Source organism: Grammomys surdaster, unplaced genomic scaffold (genome assembly GCF_004785775.1).
Source record: "Grammomys surdaster isolate TR1022 unplaced genomic scaffold, NIH_TR_1.0 126178, whole genome shotgun sequence".
NCBI lineage: Eukaryota > Metazoa > Chordata > Mammalia > Rodentia > Muridae > Grammomys > Grammomys surdaster.
The window spans coordinates 882619-904488 of NW_021620984.1; the positions used below are offsets into that span (position 1 = coordinate 882619).

The following is a 21870-nucleotide window of genomic DNA, read 5'->3' on the forward strand; positions in this document are numbered from 1 at the left end:
AGATGGCTTTTATGAGTAGCCAACCCTGAGGGTGAGCAGTGGAGACTGCACTCACCACTGAAGGTGAACAGCTACTTAATCCAAGAGTTATGGAATCTGAGTAGCAGGGAGAAGCAGCTTTTGGGGGGTGAAAGCAATGAGAGCTGAGAGCAAATGGGAGCTGAGAGGAACAGACTGTAGAAGGCCCCGGGAAATTGTGTCTGAAGGAACGGAACAATGGAAAGTATTCTACTTAGTGTCTTTGAACAAATCAGACCTCATGCTTTTTGGTTTCTTTAAAAAATTGGATATTTCAATCACCAAATGCAAGCTTATCAGTACCTTGGATAAACGCTGGTATTGAGTTGCTGGTTCATACTCAAGAACACAGTGCTACTGAAAAGAGTTAATGTCACTACAAAATGTTGCAAATAGGTTGGAAGGAGCTAAGCATGAATGTGAGACAGTACCTATTAGATTCCTGGTGAGAGATAAATGTGGCCACTTCAGAGCGAAGGCATAGTTTGGGATCCAGAGATACTTGGAAGTTAGTTTGTGGAATCATTAATTGAACTTTTAGTTAAAAGAATACTTGGCTTGGCCAAACTGATGATAGGGTAATTTAATTTGAGACAGAAAAACGAGAGAAGATGAAATTTCACTTAGTTGCTTCTCAGGCAGTAGTAGGCATGCTGACTGCCTTCCTAAGGAGAAAGCCAAGTCTCAATTTTTAAATAGGGATTATGGAAATCAGGAGAGAGATGGAATGGATCACTATGAAAACCAAACATCATTGATTTGAAGTCATGAGTGTGCAGCTGGATGAGAGAGGTCTTCAGACAAATGTTAGCTGTCCCTTAAGTTTCTTTAGGCCCCAGTGTCTCCACTGGCATAGAACATTAAGAGACACTTGCTTCTTTTCCCAGATAGTGTGATGCTATGCTTTCTGCTTTCCACATGTCAGCTTCCCCTCCTCCTTCAGCTTCCCTGTTCTCAGACTTACATCAGCAAGTTACTGTAAATAACACATGTCTTAATTCTGCCATTCTCCTTTTTAAAGGATGCTCACTGATGCCTCACTGCTTTTAGAAGAAGACTATAGCAGTCAACAGGCTGATGACTTCCCTGTAACTGACCCTTCCGTATCTCCTGATACACTATTTTCTGTCCTTTTTTGCATGTCCAGCTTTCTTGAGTTTCTTCAATTCTTAGGGGTTACCTACTCCCCTCTGCTCTAATGCCTACACCCACGCCTTTTAGATAGGCTTAATAATTTTTAGCTGGATAGACCACTATTAATTGAGGGAATTATCTTCATTTGCACAGTCATTGACATAATAAATTAAGACTATGTTCAGCTGAAATTATTGATCAACTGATATTATAGATCGGCTAAAACAGTTAAACGCTCACTTTGTAAGAAATTCACCTTGTGCAAATCAAACCAGAGTTTAATTTTTTTCTTTTTTTCTTTACAGCACAAAACATGATTATTTAACTTTATACTTGGAGTAAATATTTTTGCTACACTTCTAAAACCAGAGGGTTTAAACATTTAAAGGGTTTGATTGCTAAATGAAAATGGGTTATTCCGTGGTGTGTGTGTGTGTGTGTGTGTATGTATGTGTGTGTGTGTATGTATGTGTATGTGTGCTTTAATGTGTATGGGAATTTAAGTGCATGTTATTCCGTGGTGCGTGTGTATGTGTGTGTGTGTATGTATGTGTATGTGTGTTTTAATGTGTATGGGAATTTAAGTGCATGTACTTATGAAAGCCAGAGGTAAACCTCGGGTATCATATCTTAGGAGCCATCCACTTTGTTACTCTCACTGAAGCTTAATTACTGGGTTGAACTGACTGGCTACTGAGCCTCTCAGTGACTCCTTAGCACAGGAATGAATAAATCCAGATCACTGTGCAGTACGTTGGTACCAGAGACTGAACTCAGAACTTTGTGTTTGAAAATTACAAAACTTTAACAATTGAGTCATTTTCCTAGTTTCTGTTGAAGAACATTCTTGAAGTTCACCACAAATGCAGCTATGAATGAATATGTACATAGTGCGTGTAGACATACATATCCTACATGTTGTATATGCTATTGATGATATATAATATGTATGAATGTGTATGTGTGTATCTCTCTATATATCTATATCTCTATCTATCTTTAACTATCTCTATCTATCTATCTATCTATCTATCTATCTATCTATCTCTATATATATTTATATAATTTAAACTAGGCCATGCATATTTATTGTTGTCTTCACTACACTTTGACCCTACTACATAAACATAATTTATAATGAATTAATTTCTTTCTTTGTGAAACAGCAACATCAAAAACCGCAACATCATTGAAACATTTATTTCATTCCCCAGTGAAAATATAAGAACCTCTGGCTTGAAGCAAGTCACTTCAGTAGGACCAAACCTACAAGTCCCTCCTCCCCTGATCACTCAAAGGGCTCTAAGGCAGGACTGAGACACGGAATACCTACCGTCTTGCTGAGGTAACCTGTGCTGGTGTTCATGCATTGCAGCCCCTCGCTGTTGCAGCAACCCCCACATCTGTAGACGGACACACATGGAGGTTTAAAGAAGGTGTTTGTGGCTGCTCCAAACTCCTTCCCCACATCTATACACACCTCACGTGGCATGCATTGAGTCTTTCTCCACTCATTATCAATACCTGTCGAGTCACAGGGAAGTCAATTAAGTTACACAGAAGCTACCAAGGGAGATGCAGAGCCTACAGCATTTGTCATTTACCCATATTGGATTTCATACCCTAAGATTTGTGTAAAGCGTTTAGAGAAATGATAGCTAGGATCTCCAACTTCCCTGTGAATGGGAATGTAATATATTCAAAATAGTTGATGAATCATCCTTTTAGAATTATTTCTACAGGGAGGTAACCCCAGAATTAGAATTAAATTAAGGTTTAAAAAAATCACAACTCTATCCTCACATAAATATCTGGTTCTCCTTGCTTAAAAAGGGGGGTTTCACATATATATATATATATCATATATATATCATACATATATATACACACATATATATCATATATATATATATATATATATATATATATATATATATATATACACACACACACAAAATATGCACAAACAGAGCCACGCTCTTTGTTTGGCATGTACAATTTTTGTGGTCTTGAAGTAAATGTAACAGCATGTTTTGCTCTTCTTTCTAAACTGACATGCAAATTAAAAGAAAAGTATGGTTTTGGTGTCAATTCAAAACTCCTTTTCAAGCAAGCCACCCAGTAATTTTAAATAATGTCATGACAGTAGCTAGGTACAAGGCAAAGCCATTTTCTGCCTATTTGGATTGGTAGCCTAAGCGGACTCTTTTCAGGAAAATCAAATTACTCATCTCTTTCACGCTTTCTCCTGAACCTCTGCTTCCAATAGGTTATATGTAGGCTTACCTGTGATTCTTGACTTTGCATTATATTAAAAATGCTGCAATTTCTAAGTGTTATAGTTTATTTCTCACATATTTCCTCTAAAACAACATTTCTAAGGACTATAAATTACAGGCTATTCCTCCATGAATCCAGTAAACTTGTTTGGTTATGCTTTAAATATACTTTGCAATATCAAATTATGTGTATGTGTGTGTCTGTGTGGGCCCTTGTGGTTCATATAGAGGTTAGAGGAATACTTTGGGTCCTCTAACACTCTCTTCCTTTATTGCCTTGAGATAGGATTGTTCAGTGAAGCAGAAACTCTCAGTAGACTAAACTAGCTCACCAGCTAGCTCACAAGACTTTCCTTTTTGGTTGTATGCATGCTGGGATTATAGGCACCCATAACTATGTATACCTTTACATGGGTGCCTGGGATTCAAACACACATCTTCATGATAAAATAGAGAGTTCTCTTAGCGATTGATGCAGCTTCCTGGCCCCAATATCAAATTTTAAGACACCACAATATTCAAACTGAAGAGAACCTTGTCTTAAATGGTCCACCAACTCATTTTTCCCATCATACCTCTTTTTGAAATGCTATGGTAAATATTCTTCTGCTTTGAAAAAGATAACTCTGCGTCAGTTATCTCTGATATAATAAGACAGTGAGTAGCTTTTGAAAAAGTGATTTGGACTAGTACATTTTCTTTCAGTATTTTCAATATGTGTGTGTGTGTGTGTGTGTGTGTGTGTGTGTGTGTTTGTTTGTGTGTGTGTGAGCGTGCGCATGCCACACGCACATCTACTTGTCTGTCTATGAAGATAGTGCCTAAAGTATTAGGCATCTTATGCGTAATATATAATCTTCTAGCATGTAAATGAATTTATATTTGAATTCCAACCAAAAGGAAAATATATGTGTTTTTAGAAATATTAATTTTCTTGAAATATAAATCTTTAAGCCAGTAATTTTCAACCTGTGGTTGGATCACGACCCTTTTAGTGATAGAACAACTTTCACAGGTGTCACCTAAGACTACTGGAAAACATATGGTTTTGGAAAGTTATTTACATTATGATTCATAACAGTATCAAAATTACAATTATGAAGTAGCAAAAAACCTAATTTTATGGGTGGGGGTCACCACAACATGAGGAACTGTACCAAAGGGTTACAGCATTAGGAAGGTCAAGAACCACTTAATTACATTAACCTAAGAAACTAAAATAAAGTAACACAGTGTAGAAAATTTAATTAAGTATCTTCAATTGTTTGCAATGGACTATTGTCTCAATTTACCAAGTGTGTGTTGAAATGGATGTATCTTCTAGCTGTGAATTTCAAGAAATCATCTAACTAAAAATGAATTTCCAAAGCATTTTATTCAAAGTAATTCTGTTAATTTCTATTCTCTAAACTGTTTTAGACTTCATGTTTACCACGTGCGAAACAGGGGGCCACACCAGTATCGCCACTGTTGAGTGTATGAGGCTCTGTTTGCCCATACTAGCATTGTAACTGGTGAGTGTATGAGGAACTGTAGCAACCAGTACTTACTTTTCAGGATCTCCGTGTTATAATGTGCAGCAGCAAATTTTACAGTGTCCCCTGTCCTTGTGTTGAGGGTGGGCTGCTGCCAGCCGCCTTTCCTCAGCTGGCACTTGTACATTTTCCAGTAGTCTGGGTACAGGACAGACATGAGCTCATCTACGCTGGACACAGACCGCAACTGTTCCTCCAGGTCTTTGCCTTCAAAAGCCTGTCAAAGAAAATTGCAGGATCAATACTTCCCCAGACTAAAGGTTTAGGAAAAAAAAAATCAAACCTTTCCGGTTTAATGTAAAAGACACTGTACCTGCTAATAAAAGTATTACTAACAAATCTTCTCCTGCTTAAATTGTCATGGTAAAATTAAATTTATATTAATATTTCAATGTCTCTGGAGCAGCACAGTTAAATTGTATTTGTTTATAAGAGAAAAGTTGTGCAATATAATTTTTAAAATTATTTTTACTCTATTTAATTTTTTTAAGAGTTTTACTTTTTTTGCTTTTAAATAATTTGTTTACTTTTACTCAAATTGTAATTCATTCACACTGGGGTTATAAACACAGAAAGGCAGGATATCAGGAAGGGGATGACACTGGAGTGTGGGTGTTCAGGGGGAATACAGATATCTTTCATAACCGGGTATCGGCTGGGTGAAGGTTCAGGGGACAGGTCACTATGACTCTGCCTATGACTCACTTGTCCTTATCTAAGTTGGTATTGTCTGCTAAGGCTACCTATTTACAAGGTCTATGACTACTCAGGCTGGTAAATTTCCACAAAAGCTGCCTCTTTACAACAGCTTATAGCCATCTGTTTCAATGTTTTTTCACAGAGACCCAAGACTTGGTGTTAGTATACATGTATAACAGGCCTATTGCTGATTTTAGGCCTATGGCTGATTTTAGGCCTTCAGTGTGTAATCAGGGCTGCCCCTGACATTTCCTCCCTTCTCTAAGTATAGAAGGGCTGTGGTGATTCTAATCTTGCGAAGGCGGGGATAGAGCCCTGACCTCCAGTAATTGAAGGGGACCTTGTAATGGCTCCAGTTCCCCTGTTGTTGTCCAGTGAGGCATTAGGGCCATACCCATCCCAATGTCTTTTTGCTGGAGAGGGGATACTTTTGACATCAACCCCTATGCAGTCAGGCTTGTCCCTCAGGGAACCCAGAGAGACATTTTTAACTTTTATTTATATTCCCTTGCAGTGCTTAGCTTTGCATCCTAAGCAAGAATACAGATCGCCTCACAGATAAGTGGATATTAGCCCAAAAGCTCACAATACCTAAAACACAACGTATAGACCACATGAAACTCAAGAAGAAGAAGGAAGACCAAAGCGTGGGTGCTTTGGTTCTTTCTAGAAGGAGTATCAAAAGTTTCAACCAGAGCTCCCAAAGTCTAAACCGCCAGACAGAGAGCACAAAGGGAGGGACCCAGGTCTCCACCTGTATAGGTAATTGAGGGTGACCTTGTCAGACATCAGTAGAAGTGGAGGGACATGGTCCCCGAAAATTTGGATCCCCTAGTGTTGGGGAATTCGAGAGCAGGGAGATGGGACTGGGAGGATGTTTGGAGCACGCCCTCATAAAAATAGGAGGAGGGAGTATGGGTTAAGGGGTTTTGGGGGAGAATGGGAGAGGAGATAACACTGAAAGGTAAATACATAAAATATCCAAAAAAAACCAGATAAAGGGTCTAAAAAAAGAGAGAGAGTTTACTTATTTCAAATTATTTTTACTCTATTTAAGTTACAGCCCTATATCATATTGACAACTATGTTGACTTATAAACTTATTCACACTCAAATATATTTATTTCATATAATATAAAAGTAAAATGACATAAGTTCTCTTTTACTATCTCTCTCTCTCTCTCTCTCTCTCTCTCTCTCTCTCTCTCTCTCTCTCTCTCTCTCTCTGTTTCTCTCCATATATATATCAAGAAGCAAGAAAAATAGTTCTCTGAGCCCAGAGGAGACATTGTATTGCAAGCTGCTGAGACTTTACACATGTAGACAGTAAATTCACTTTGGAATTACACTTTACACAAGTAATGATGTTCTATAAGGTATCCATGAAAACTCATGTAGGTGTCTTCATATATGAATATAAACTATTGTTATATTGAAAATACTAGTCAAACAAGTTGCAAAAAAGTCATCTCAGAAAGTAACATAATCACAATAAAAATGAAGACAGTTGTATGCTATAAGCATGAAAAAGGTACACAGTTTGTATATTAACCCATACAAGGACCAGATATATTCTTTTAGAACAAAATTAACATATGGGTAGATTGAGTAAATGTTTACTGTCTTGAGTAAAAGAGATAAAGCAAAACTAGTTATGTTTTACTATTTGTTACTATTTGTAGATTTAATTATGCTTTTATAAATTTTGTATTTTAAGTTTTAAGTAGTGTATATACATAACTTTTAATAATCAGAAAAAAAGTTTCACCTGGCAGGCTATCAGATTAGTTTTTTATAATTTAATAGAAGGAACCTTTGATGTAGTATTTAAATGATAAAAATCACTGAAAGGAGCAGAAATCATCACAATCAAGTAGAATAGAAGTGGGTTCCAGGTGGGGCAGCTCATTTCCTTTCCCTGCTAGGCAGTCAGTTTTGCATTACATTTGTATCAGTGATCGCCTTTGACAGAGAAAGACCCAGGTGATCTCTATTTTGGAATGAAGATCCATATTATATTGGATAATATTAAAATTCAACTCTTTGAGCCATCGTTTTACTTTGTGAAACACCAATACAGTCTTATTCATGGAGGCTTCGTGATGACTCATTGAAAACCTTGATGTAAAAGCACAATGTAACTGTCACAAGCAGCAAGGGAACTGTCCTTTGATGACCTGTAGATTAACAGGAACTTCTACAAGGTCGTGATCACATGGTTTGTGGTGCAGAATGTCCTCTGATATGATTCCTACATGTTGTGAGCAACTAGTAAGCCAGGAATGTAGTAAGAAGTAGGAGGGTGTTCAGTTAGGGTTTCAAGCAATAGTGATGGAGTGTACATAAGACCTAAAAATTAAGATTACATTTGACCACCTAATAGTGGAACATGCAGTTGATGATATAAAGAGGTCTCAGCCTCTGAACAAGTGACACACGAAAATCCTTCAAAGGGAAGAGCTATTTACACGAAAGTCAAGTTTGTTCTTAACATACCCTCGAGTCTTTACGTTCACTAATGTTTTTAGTACTTAGGTCATTTGCATAAATATTTGTGGGTTTTGTTTTTCAGAAATTCAGTGCAGTTTTAAAAAGTGTCTTACAATACATAAGTTGAAAGGAAGCATCATACTTTCTAAAACTGAATGTGATTTTGTATGTCTGCTTGGGTAGATCAACTAGGGGACATTAACAGTTGCCCGTGTATAGCTTTTTGAACCTTTGTATTAACAAAGAATGACATAAAAGCCACTGAGGGAAACATTGTAAAGTGAAACAAAGGTCAAAGATAAGTTAACAATGTGATGCTCATGGGACAACAGAATAACAACAGAAATAAAACAAAACAATAAAACAATCACCTCAATGGCAGCAGTCACATGACTGCTCATTTTCACTCTGTGTTTCTTCTCAGTAATGAAAAAAACATAAAATAACCCCAGAGAGTCATGAACAATGTGGGCTCTTATCTATGGGCCTCTGTTTTAAAGATACCTTTGTTTGTCAGACCGTTGAGGATGACTGTGTTCCTAGTGGCTGTAAGGAACAGTAACAGGGTAATCTACAGAACTGTCTATGGTAATGTTTAAACTGTTGCTGTTGGGAAACCCTGCAGGGGGCAGTAGAGGGCTTCATTAAGTGGGCTATTTTAACTTAATCAGATGGCATAATATACACAGCATGTACTACTCTCTTAAGAATTTCGAGAAGGTGGAAATTTTTATGATTTCGCTCTGTAAAATCCTTTAAAAACTTTATAATGAATGAGAGAGTGGGTTTCAATACCACTACCTGCTTGGATTAATGACTGCATTACTCTGTGTCAGAAACATGCTTTCTGTTTGCACATAAAGTATTTCTTCACAGTGCTCCCTTGGCTCATAACAGCAAAATGTATTTATTTACATATAGTATTCTAAAGTAAATCTGAAATGTTTATGAACTATTTCCCTGTTACTGGTTATAATGTCAAAAGCAAGCTTTATGTCTTTGAAAACTGTACACTCACTTCCTGGGAGTGGGCTTTTGGGGGTAAAGGGTTGATAAAGCAAGAACATGAGAACTTGAGTTTGCATCTGCAGGACTCATATAATGCAGGAGAGGTATAGTGGCTACCTGTAACCCCACCCTCATTCCCAGTGCTTCAGAGACAGACAGAGGTTCAAGTGACAGACCCCACAGACAGGGCAGACAGCATCAGAGTCAATTCCTGTCTCTACACTCATGATCACACACACATGTGCATGTGCAGTCGCACAAACATCAACATACACGTGCAAAGACATACACAGATGCACACTACACATATGGGATACTTAAAAATTCCTCTTGAAATTAAAACATGTACTATATTTTAAAACATTTACTTTTAGTAAAGTTTCTTTGATATGATAAAGAACAACATTAACAGTAGACGATGCTAACACAAAAACTAGTACTGATTGTAATACTACTTGTGCAATATTTAGTTTTTTATTTAATATATAATACTCAATTAGAAAGTGGATAGGTCCTGATCACACAGTTTGAAGGGATTTTATAATCTGAACTTCTCTAACTCCACACAGATAAGCAGGGGAAACCTGGAATACATCATACGGGGCTTCTTTATTCTACTGAATTACAATGGTTCACTAAATGTAACTAACATCATTCTGAGTTTATAATTCAGTTTTTAGCTTGCCTTGAGTTCACAATGGCAGTATGCTGTAGTGTATATATACATACTATTGGGTTTCTTTTCTCAATTTTGATTTGTAAAATTGAACCATATACGAAAGAGGCTGTTTTCCGATTCTGTAAGCTCATACAATTTCTCAAGTCTATGTGTATGGAGTACACATTTAGAGGGAACATAGTAAGAAAAGGAATTGATGGCTCATAAATTAAACACATAATGCCAAAATGAATGTATCAATTTACACTTCTGAGGAATGCATATGAATTTCCTTGTTCTGTGTCTTTGCTAACAAAGATTAGTTGTTTTTACATTTTCAATCCTAATATGTATGTGATAACATCTCACTGTAGTTTAATGTATTTGACTATTTGTAGAGGCAACTGCAAACTAAAAGCATTTTATTCATTTCTGTTAACCATCTTTGATGCTGTTACTTGTGAGAATATAAATGCAATCTGGACATGTGCTCTTTACATTGTGTATAAATCATATGTAAATTTGATATTTACAAATCAAAACAAATCACTTGGATATATAAATCCTAGAAAAGTATTATATAACTGTATTTTCACTCATTCAATAGTGATGCCTGATGAACATTTTATACATATATATATGATATCTGAAGAGTCTCGTTTTTGAAGAGTAATGTTACTGACATAATTTTTTAAAGAAACATTTAACTCAAGGTCATGAAAATGCCATTCTATATTATTTTCTAAAAATTTTTTAAACTTTGGGACAGGCATGAACTTGGAACTGTTTTCAGTATAGTGTGAGTTAGGTGTCAGAATCCTATTCTTTTATATCTAATCAAACCTACACCATTTTATTCAAAGGCCCATCACTTTGGTATAGGACTAAACAGACTCCCTTTTCATCTATGTATGTAATTATGTACCCTTATGCTAGCAAGAATGTTCAGTTGCTTAAAATTAGTAAAGTATGGTGCTAGAAACTGAACCCAGGGCCTTGCACTTGGAGGTTAAGTAAGTATCCTATGGCAGAGCTACATCACCATCCCTTACAACAACTTTAATGATATATAATGAAGCTTGATATTAAACATCCTATTTGGACTGTACATATAATTTCCCTAATTTAACAATAGTACTAATATCCAAAACAAATGAAATTTTACTGCCTTTTCTTTTATTATAAACTTCAGTTACATTTTAAAAAAGCAAATACAAAAACAAAAAAAAATCCAAAAATCTTTAAGTGCATTATTGTATGCACTACCATGTCAAATGAAATGTTATGTGCTAAAGACAATTATAGCCGAGAGACTTGGTGGCAACAGTAAACATTAGGCACTGTGTTAATAGGATTCTCTCCTGTATAGCAAGGTAAATTTCAATGATTTCTTCATTCTCAAGTTTTTCTTATAGCCTGCGCTCTGTGAAATCTCACTTTTCCTAATCATATATGTGCATATTACTTAAATGCTCACATTGTATACTTCAAGACACTTTAAAATAGAGTATTTGTCTGGACACTGTTTCCAGGTAGATCATGTTTTAAGGGAGTATGCTTGCATGCCATAACAAAATCCTAAGAGCATGCATCAGCACAGATAGATAAACTTGTGTTTGAATCTTAGTCGCCATATTTACTGTGTGCAGGATCTTTCGAGTTTGTTTCTTCAAGTGAAATATCAGTACTGCTGGAAAAATTTAATGTGATCCTGTGAAATAAGGTATGTAAGTATCCAGACGCTTGGTTATGGATTCCTGGTTTCTTTTAAGTTTCTTTCCAGATTAATGATGATTCCTGAATTTCCTTTTATGGTTAACTTGAAATGAACTTATGCCAATATATTTCATATAGACTGATTTTAATTCTCGGATGCTTCCATCCATGAGCCAAACATCCATTTATTTGTTTGTTTGTCTTTTTTGACTCACTTCACTTGAGACCTGTTTGTAGAGGAGCTGGGGGCACCTATCTCTCCCTGTGGCAAAGCATTTTCAGCCTTCCCACGGAAGGTACAATGTGCTCGAAATGATGAAATTCTTTGAAGAAGTTCTAAGCCACATCATTATCCCACAAATAGACTTCTTTGTTGGTAATCAGGACACATTTAATCTTATGAGGATGACAGGTGGGGAAAGGAAAAGGAGATGATTATCTGTGAGGAAACAGAGCAGAAGAACCTCTGCCCACTGCTGAAGAGCATTAAGCGACAGCTCATAACTCCCAAGGAGCCAGAACTGAAGTTCTGAATCCTTAGTTGCTTTAAAAACGGTCACCTGATGCCCACATATCAGTGAGGTGTGCGGATGTTGCTGAATCTTAACAGCTTCCATAATCCTACCCCTTGTCTCATTTTAGCAAAGAATCCTCTAAAAAGCACAGAAACATTCTTAAGCATCATACAATGCAGAAGATTCAAGGTATATGCATGCCTATTTCTCGAAACTACCATAACATATAACAGGGATTACATGGAAATGATTCATTAGAAAGATTGTCAAGCAAAAAGAAAAGGAAGCAAAAGTAACATAAGAAATGCCCAGAACGAAAGTGTATGACAGCGAAAAGAGGCTCTAGAATCTACCCACATGTTTCTGTCCAACCCTGCTATGGCTAGCTACTATTTCAATATTTTTGTGGAAATAAAGGTGTCACCTGTCTTCTCACTTTCTATTTTCTCTTCTAAAGCATCCTGTATATTCCTTAAGAGCCTGATGTAGAACTATGGTCATTTACTTAATTTCATATATATATATATATATATATATATATCCTTGTCTCTTGAGCTGACATTTGAGAAGTCCTAATACATTTTTAAGGTGCAAGTAACAATAAAAAATTATATTTTGCTGGACTACCGGTCTGGGCCCAAGCACAGAGCAGATCCCAGGCAGCAGCTCTGTATCCAACCTCACAAAACCCAGGGGGAAAGGACCTCCCAGGAGCTCTAACTCAAGCAGTATCTCAGCTAAAAATGAATCACCCGTGATGTCTGCTTTGAGAAGTTCTAATCCAGATGCTGGCCTCCGAACTTATACTACTCAGACCTTCAATGGGACATTGACAAGAACATCAAACAGCTAGAGACTGACATCACTAATCTGAAGAAATCCTTTGTTTTGCTATCTGAAGCGACCTCCAAAAATTGCAAAGGACTTTATTGGACTTTATTTACTCTTTTACAATAGAAAAGACTGAGTACATCTCTAGACTGTGTACAGCCCTTAAAGAAGAATATTGCCTTTACATAGACAAGACAGGGATGGCTAAAAAAAGCATGAAAAAGATCACAGAATGTCCTGAGAAAAGACAGAGAGAGAAAGAGAAAGATGAGAGCTGGTAAAAGAATTGGTTTTCAACCTCTCCATGGCTGTCAACCCTACTTCGTCCCATCTTGGGACCATTAATTGGGTTACTTTTCCTTATTTCTTTTGGTCTCTGGGCCTTAAAAAGGCTGACTAACTTTGTGAAACAACAGATAAATAATCTGGTAGCAAAACCTATTCAAATAACCTAACATTATCATAAGTTAGAGATGGAGGACCATGAGACTCAAGATGAGGTTGTTACTCTATCCAAGGTGTTCCCAAAACTCATCTCCATACAACCTAAAAAAGGGACTTCCGTCCCTAGACCAAGAAAAGAGGGGTCACCCAGAACCCCCTCTAACTGGTGATCTGAATTCTTGCTTAGGCTGCAAGGCTAAGGGACAAGCCTAACTGCATAGGGGTTGATGTCAAAAGTATCCCTTCTCCTGGAAAAAGACATTGGGATGGGTATGGCCCTCATGCCTCACTGGACTACGACAGGGGGACTGGAGCCATTACAAAGTCCCCTTCAATTACTGGAGGTCAGGCCTCTATCCCAGACTTCGCAAGATTAGAATCACCACAGCCCTTCTATACTTAGAGAAGGGAGGAGATGTCAGGGGCAACCCTGCTTATACACTGAAGGCCTAAAATCAGCCATAGGCCTAAAATCAGCAATAGGCCTGTCATACATGTATACTAACACCAAGTCTTGGGTCTCTGTGGCATTTCTATACATGTATTTAATGTATCATATTTATCTCCATTAACTTTTTCTTTCCCTCTCAAAAATTATATTTCAATATAATATGTATAGTGTATAGAATATAACAACAAAGTTTATATATATATATATATATATATATATATATATATAGAGAGAGAGAGAGAGAGAGAGAGAGAGAGAGAGAGAAAGAGAGAGAGAGAGAAGGCTCTTCCATTTCCAGTACTTACTTAACACATCTTTGTAAAGAGCAGAGGACTGAGACATGCAAACTAGGCAGCCACTACTTCCAGTAATGCATTTTAAAAAACAGCAAAAAGGTTATGAAGTTACCATTTTCTATTGAATGACTACAGTGTGCCAAGGAATGTTCTAGGCATGTTATTCCAGAACAAAGACTCCCCTTAAAAATAGGTTATAAGCTACAAATTATATATGTTTAGTTTGAGAGCTAAGAATCTTAAGTAGATTCCAGAATTTCTTCTTTCAAGGAACTTACAAATCTTAAGACACACCTGCTTTATACATAGCAATTAATTCCAGACAAATTCTCTGTAGTTTATGTGCATGTGTCTAAAGGATTCCAGATTAGTTACTAAAGTGTCAGGGAGAGGAATTTGTTGCTATGAAACAGTGTTGAGGAAAAACAAAGCTGAATTATTTAACCAGAAGTATTGCATCTAAAAACATAAAACTTCAAGTTTGCACTTTCACCGACTCAAGAGTTGTTAAATTACTTTCTATGATTAAAACCTCCTTAAGAACTTATCTCAGAGAAGCAAACTATCAAATTTTAATTGTCTTCAAAAAAATCTATTTACTACAGCTGGAGAGATGGTATGGTGCTTATTTCTGCTCTCCCAGAGGATCCACGTTCAGTTCCGAGCTCCTGTCACAGGGCAGCAAACAACTGCTCAAAGGATTCCAATACTCTCTTCTAACCCAACAGGCACCTACACACATGGAACACACACACAAACACATACACACATACACAAACACACCTACACATATATACACACACATACACACAGACACACACAAACACACACATACACAAACACACACAAACACACACACAAACACACACACATACACACAAACAGACAGACACACACATACACACACAAACACACAGACAGACACAGAGACATATACACACACAGATACACAGATGCAAACACATACACACACACACATACACACACACAAACCCAGATAGACACACACACACACAAACACACACAGACAGACACACAGACATACACAGAGAGACACACACACAGACACACAGACATACACACATACACACACAAACACACACACACACAAACACACAGACACACAGATATACACAGACACACTAACAGACACACAGATATACACAGAGAGACACAAAATCAGACACACAAAGATGCATACACACAAACAGACACACACACAAATGAATGGATGAATGAATGAATGAATGAATGAATGAATGAACAAAAAAATCCACTAATTCATTGTCTTAAATGTTAATACTAGTTTGGTTCACAGTTATACTTTGCTTCTAGACAGTGGGCAGGGAGGGAAGGGGGAAAAGGTTGTGCATCAGTGGTTGGTTAGAATATGCTGAAGCTATACGCTTTTAAAGGAATCTGGAATCACTACTTTATATCTAATTCATCATTAAGGACTTAGAAAGTGTTCCTGAGGTCAGTCCACTTAGTGAGCTCTGGGAAAAGCACTTACTTTGGGAAAGCATACACACTTCCTTATCACGCCAGGATACCCTGCATCCCTAACTGCTTACTTTGACAGTGCCACTAAGCCAAGTACTCCATTACTCACTGTCAAGGCTGCGTGGGGACAATATATTCCCATAACATCTTTCTTCATTTTATGCATTGTGCAGTTTGATTTCACAATACTGTCAGCAGATGTGTCTTTGTAAACACTGTTAATTGTATAGGAACGTGTGGGAGCAAGGTGTTCTTCACTTAGAGAGTATGAAAATTTAAAAACAGATTCCACGTGGTAATAATTATTTGCTTTAACCGTCTTCATCCTTACAAACTAGGATCTAGGCAAATAAAAATGGTGTTAAAAATTCATGTGACTTTTCACACAGATATTTCTGTAGGGTGAAGTAAGTAGATGTGTCAAAGTCTTCATTAAATAAAAGAAGAAAACTTACACTAATGAAATTTTCAACCAATACTCATAATTGAAAATTTAGATTTTACCTTAAGAATAATCCTAGGCCACATTTTATTTCCAGCTTAAAATGTGCCCGGTGAAGGTCAAATTTAGAATTAAATATTTACATTCTCCAATGTTATATGCCAATAAGTTGAACTTGTGTTTAAAGTTTCACTGGAGGAAACTATCCATTTGGCTGAACCGACATATTTCAAAAGTTTGACTCTCTTTATTCCTGTCTGCTATTAGCTTCCTGACCCTAAGATACAACCAAAGCATTACAGACCTCAGTTCTTTTGATTTAGCTGGTAAAATTCCATACCATGTATTAGCTAATATCTGCCAGGTGCAGTTCTATATGGCATGTGTATTTACAAAAAAAAGTGGAATTCATTTTAAGACAACTGAACTGAATATAGTCTTTTTTGCTTCCTCATATGTATAAGACTATATTTCTAAGATGTTTTGACTTGAGAGTGCAGGGGAGGAGGGGATAAGGGAACGAGGAGGAGGGGGAGGAGAAGGAAGAGAGAAGGGAGGAAGGAGGAAGAAAACAGCCTATCTGTCTAGGAGAAAAGCAAGTCATTCATAGTTGCTATACATATTCATATTTATTAATAAAATTTGTATTTATTGGATACTTGGGTGAAAGGAACTCCTTATGATTCTGATGCTCCCTCATTTTTTAACAGATAACTCATATAGCAGAGAAACTGGAGCATGTGCTTTAAGTGCCATGACTACAAAATTAATATGTCACTACTTTCATCTAGTTTTATTTGCTCTGCAACTGTTTTAATTTTCTTCAACATGCATTTATAAAGTGGTTTAATAACAGTGAATATTTAACAGGCTATCGAGCTCCATCAAATTGGCCTCATCACGACATCTTCTCAGCATTTCCTTGAGACCTCTAAATGTCATAGTTTGGATGCTAAATGCCCCCTACCTGACCCTGTGAAGGTATTGGGCCTCAGGAAGATGACCACAAGAGGTGTTAGAACATTTAAGTGGTGGGGTTCAGTGGGAAGATCTTCAGGTAACTGAGGACATGAAGCTGAAGGAGGTGCCCTTGTGACCTTGACTACACCTTGCTTTGTTTTCCTTCAGGCTCATGATGATTTTGCTTTCCTTCACTAAACACTCTTGTCGTGACGTGCTGCTTAAGTAGAGGCCCATGAGCACCTGTTCATAGACTGTAATCATCATAACTGCTAGCTCAAAATAAACCTTTTCCTCTTGAAGTAAATTACCCCAGTTATTTTGATGCAGTCACGTAAATCTGGCTAATACAGTTTTCCCCCTACTAAGTCAGTTTAGAGAAAACTTTAACTCCTTTGATATGTGACCACCACGGGTATTTGATCAAATCTCTCATTTTTCCCAGCATTCCACGGAGCATATCTGATCACCTTGGCTGACTTTCATCAGGAATCCCATTTCCCAATCTTTCTTCCTCCTTTGAAGAAAATTAATCAAACGCTTTTCATTCTCCCCAAAGCCATTAACTCCACAGATGTGTGTATCACTTCTGTCCCTGCTTAAGCAATACATAACTCTTTTTGTTCTCGAGAGTTAACACAGACTTGCTGTTCTCATGAATTAAAAATAAATAAATATAAAAAATAAATGCAAGCATAAGAGATAATATCGAGGAGATGAAGGGGCCCTTTAAGTCTCCTCTCTCAGAGCTTGATGTTCTGAAAGGACTCTAGTTTTCTTCTTTGCCAGCCTACTGTCAAGCATCACATCTGGGTTTTGGTCCCCAACAGTCTACTGGCACTATCCCATCGGTCACTGTGATATTTTTCTATTAAAGCCATGTGTATGTGTGTGTCTCCTTGAACATATTTTTCTGCTGTTTCCTCTCCCTCTGCATCTATTATTATCAGTGACCTTTGCTTACTTTCCCTCTACATGATCTCTCCATGACAAGTACTAAGTTTCAGGACCTGCCTCCAACCATCTTACTTCTCTTTCTTAGAAACTTCATCTACTTTCGATCTTCTCCAAATGATCTATGTAATGAAAACAGAAATGTGTAGTTCAGACCAAACTTTTCTTAAAAGTTTGTCACTAGTCTTCTCAAGACATCACTACTAGTACCCAACTTGAATTTCCCCAATTTCCCCTTGAAATCTCTTTCTCATAGGGCATAGAACTTACTAACCTTTATGTAATTCCAAAACCTGAGACAAAGACTTTCTAATTTACTCTTATTCCAAAATAAAATACAACAGCAAGCCTTAAGCATTTTATTACTAAATTATAACAATCCCATCCCTGCTTGCTATGGAATTCTTGGTCAACACAGCCATCACCTCTGCCTGATTCTCAGCATCTCCCTCAAGATTGGTCTTTCCATTTGCTTTCTTAATCCATGCAACCAAATCACTACACAAAAATCAGAGGGGATCTTGCCAATGCTCACTTAATAAAGCCATTCATCCAGCTGATGTGCTTAAGTAGCTCACCATTAAATAAAGTTCACGTACCAACCAGAAGTCCTTGGATTGTCCAGCTTCTATTGATGCCCCAGTTTTTCTCAACTGCATCTATCACCCTCCAAACCTCAAGTTAGAACAACAGCTCTTTACCTGCGTGTTGCAACCTTTTTGACAACCCTGGAACTCCTAAGTATTTACATTATAATTCATAACAGTAGCAAAATTACAGTTATTAAGTTGTAACAGAATAATTTTATGGTCAGGGCTCACCACAACATGAGGAACAGTATTAAAGGTCAGGATTAAGAAAGTTAAGAACCATTGCTTTACATCTTTAGTGTCTTATAACCTTTAAGTTTATTTTAAGTAAAATGACCTTGGCCAAATCCCTCTTGTTTAAAAGTAATTATATTCTTGTAGCACTACACACGGCTGGTGCCTTCTCTTCATTAAGGGATCAACTTAAATGCCAGATTATCACTACAGACTTCCATCTGCTGTAACTTGATATCCCATGCCGCAAAAATCTATCTTAGCCCCTGTTATTTCTTTCATAGCTTCCATGGCAAATGAAAGCAGCCTCACTTATTCTTGGCCTGATTTGTTCTCATTTACTCCCCTCCACACTTCCACACTTTCTTCACTGCTTCTAAGCACCTCTTCTTTGCAGCACACCCACAATATAACAGAGCACACATAAGCAGTTTCTTTTAGGTTTTTCTTGTCATAAAATATCACTGCTGATAACTTTCACAAAAGCAGCTAAGAATAACTGAATTCAAATTTCCTTGACGTTGTCAAAAAAAAAGTGACTGCCTTTATGATATTTAGGAGGTTTCTCCTCTTTAGTCTGAATGATAAAAGAAGAAAATAAACACGATTTCCTGTTTAGAGGAAAGTTTGAAAGAATATTTGTATTCTAGCCAAGCTTTTCACCATATTAAAATTGTAACTCCCCAACTAGGCTAAGCCAGTTGAAGGATAATAAACACAGAACATTTATGGTTTTTTAAGCTGATTTTTTTCCTTGCTTCCAAACTCAACTAGAACATGAATAGTTGACTGTCAGAAGTGTTACAAGGGCCATTTAATATAATGCAAGAAATATTGATTTCATCTCTCCCCAAAAAGCGTGAAATCTAAAGTCAAGGATCATGAGGAATCATCTGTGATGCACCAGTGTTGGCAATAGAGTCCTACTAGATTGTCATTCCTGCCTGGTCCAAGCCTTGTACTGGCTAGCTACTACCACTACTAGCACTGACTACTACCACTAAACTAAGCAGATCTTTAACGATCCCTTTAGCCTTCCAACCAAACTCGAATGGTGAACTGGTTCAATATGTGATCTTTTGTCAAGGCAGGGAGCAGTAAAAGGGAGCTAAAGTCTTGGTCGTGACATGTGCATGTCCAGGCACATAGAATAGCACAGTCATATATATGTAGCATTTACCAACACATTGGTATTAAATTAAAAAATGTAAACCAAAAGGTAGAATGAGGGGCATGGGCTTTAAACTCAGTATTAGTACAGAGTAATTTGTATAGCTTTTGCCTTGTGAAGGTAAAATACCAATGATATAACTCTATTGTGAAGACCCTTCTGCAAGTCTTACATTAGCATTTGCAGTCATAGGCCTTGACAAAGACAACATGATGTCATGTAACATCGTCAAATCTTATCATCTTACTTTGTGACTTTGGCATTGTCTTGAGTATATTTGTTGCACTAAGAGCTAAGACTGAGTGAATTATACACGAGAAATAAGAGAATTGTTAGGCAAGTGTGAGCATCCGGCTTATATTTTCACCACCAATGTAAAATTCTGGGAAGAGTGGCTTATGGTTATAATTTCTCGGCTGATGGGGGAAGGGAATCAGTGGGATGGAAACAGAAAATCCCTGGGGGTTTCTGGCCAGTCGACCTAAGTAATTTGATGACTGCCAGGCTCAGTAGCAGACACTGTTTCGATAAAAATTAGGTTTGAGATCCTGTGTCAAGTTAGTAAGACAGAAAGCAGTAAAGAAAGGTACTTCTTCCCGAAAAATGACTGCACATACATGTATACGAATCAAAGTACATATGCATATGCCTACACACACACACACACACACACAGAGAGAGAGAGAGAGAGAGAGAGAGAGAGAGAGAGAGAGAGAGAGGGAGAGAGAAATACACACATACATACAATATGCACATGATACAAAATGTATGAATAAATAATTAGAAGTGGAAAATAAATCTTTCAGTGTCTAATAAAACACAGCGGGTTGAATGGTAGTTTACAGCTTGGCCTCATTCAAAAATCTATTAAAAGGATTATGTCATAAACACAGAGATAAAAAGAAAGGAAATCAGGATAAATGTAAGAGAGTCTAATTTTGTAAAGATGAAAATCAATATGCTAAGCCAAGGGGACAAAACTGAAGAGATGATCCTGATGATGAGAAAGACCACAAGAGGCCTAAGATTCGAAACAGTATATTCACAGTTGTATTCGTGCACCAGCAGCTATGCAGAAAGGGAAGAAATGAGACAAACAGTAAATCGGTAGATTGATTAAAGTTTAAAGACCACGATTGCCTTCATATCTCCCAGCTACTATCCTCAACACATCAAGTAAATCCATGTTTTTTCAAAATCCTACAGGGAACTGAGAGATTCATTCTGTGGAGAAACCAGAATTCAGATCCTGCTTAGAGGCATGAGTTAAAACTAAATCACTTAGAGGACCACATGTTATTTGATCTTTGTGACTTTGGGCTCTATCAAACTTTAATATGACATCCAAAGTAAAACTTTTGGAAGCAGGAATAAGTTGGATTAATCAACATGGCAGTTTTGTTCTTCAATAAAAAAGCATTAAAAAATTAAAGATCAATAGAACAGTTCAGTTGATATAGGCACATACCTCTAAGTCAAAGGGTCCAAGTTAAATAAGAGACCAAAGTGACAGAAGGAGAGAACTTCCATTTTTGCATAGTACCTGGGGCATGTGTAGAACTGCAGATGCATAGTTTTGAATATCATGCTTCATGAGTCATTCTCAAAAATCAGCCCATCAATTCAGTTTATTCCTCCTTAGATAAATTTATTGATTTTCATCTTAAAAAGGGGGGAGGGAAATGGGATAGGGGGTCTCCATAGGGAAACTGGGAAAGGGGCTAACATTTGAAATGTAAATAAAGAAAATATTTAATAAAAGGGAAAAAACCCTAAAGCATTTTAAAAAATGGTCCAAAAATTGTTCTCTGACTTAACTCAGTCCCCTGCCTTTCTCCCTCACTTAAATGTATGTCTGCACACAGACACAGACACACATAGACACACACACACACGAGAGAGAGAGAGAGAGAGAGAGAGAGAGAGAGAGAGAGAGAGAGAG

At 37.1% G+C, this 21870-nt stretch overlaps 1 protein-coding gene across 1 annotated transcript in view; it reads right to left on the reverse strand.

The window, feature by feature from the left end:
• Vegfc (vascular endothelial growth factor C) overlaps positions 1–21870 on the reverse strand; it is a 96869-nt gene that overhangs the window by 25884 nt on the left and 49115 nt on the right. Inside the window, exons 2-3 of the mRNA XM_028757710.1 lie at positions 4982–5183; positions 2486–2676 (exon numbers count right to left, since the gene is read on the reverse strand). Of these exons, the coding sequence (XP_028613543.1) occupies positions 2486–2676; positions 4982–5183 (393 nt within the window). The remainder of the gene's footprint in view (positions 1–2485; positions 2677–4981; positions 5184–21870) is intronic.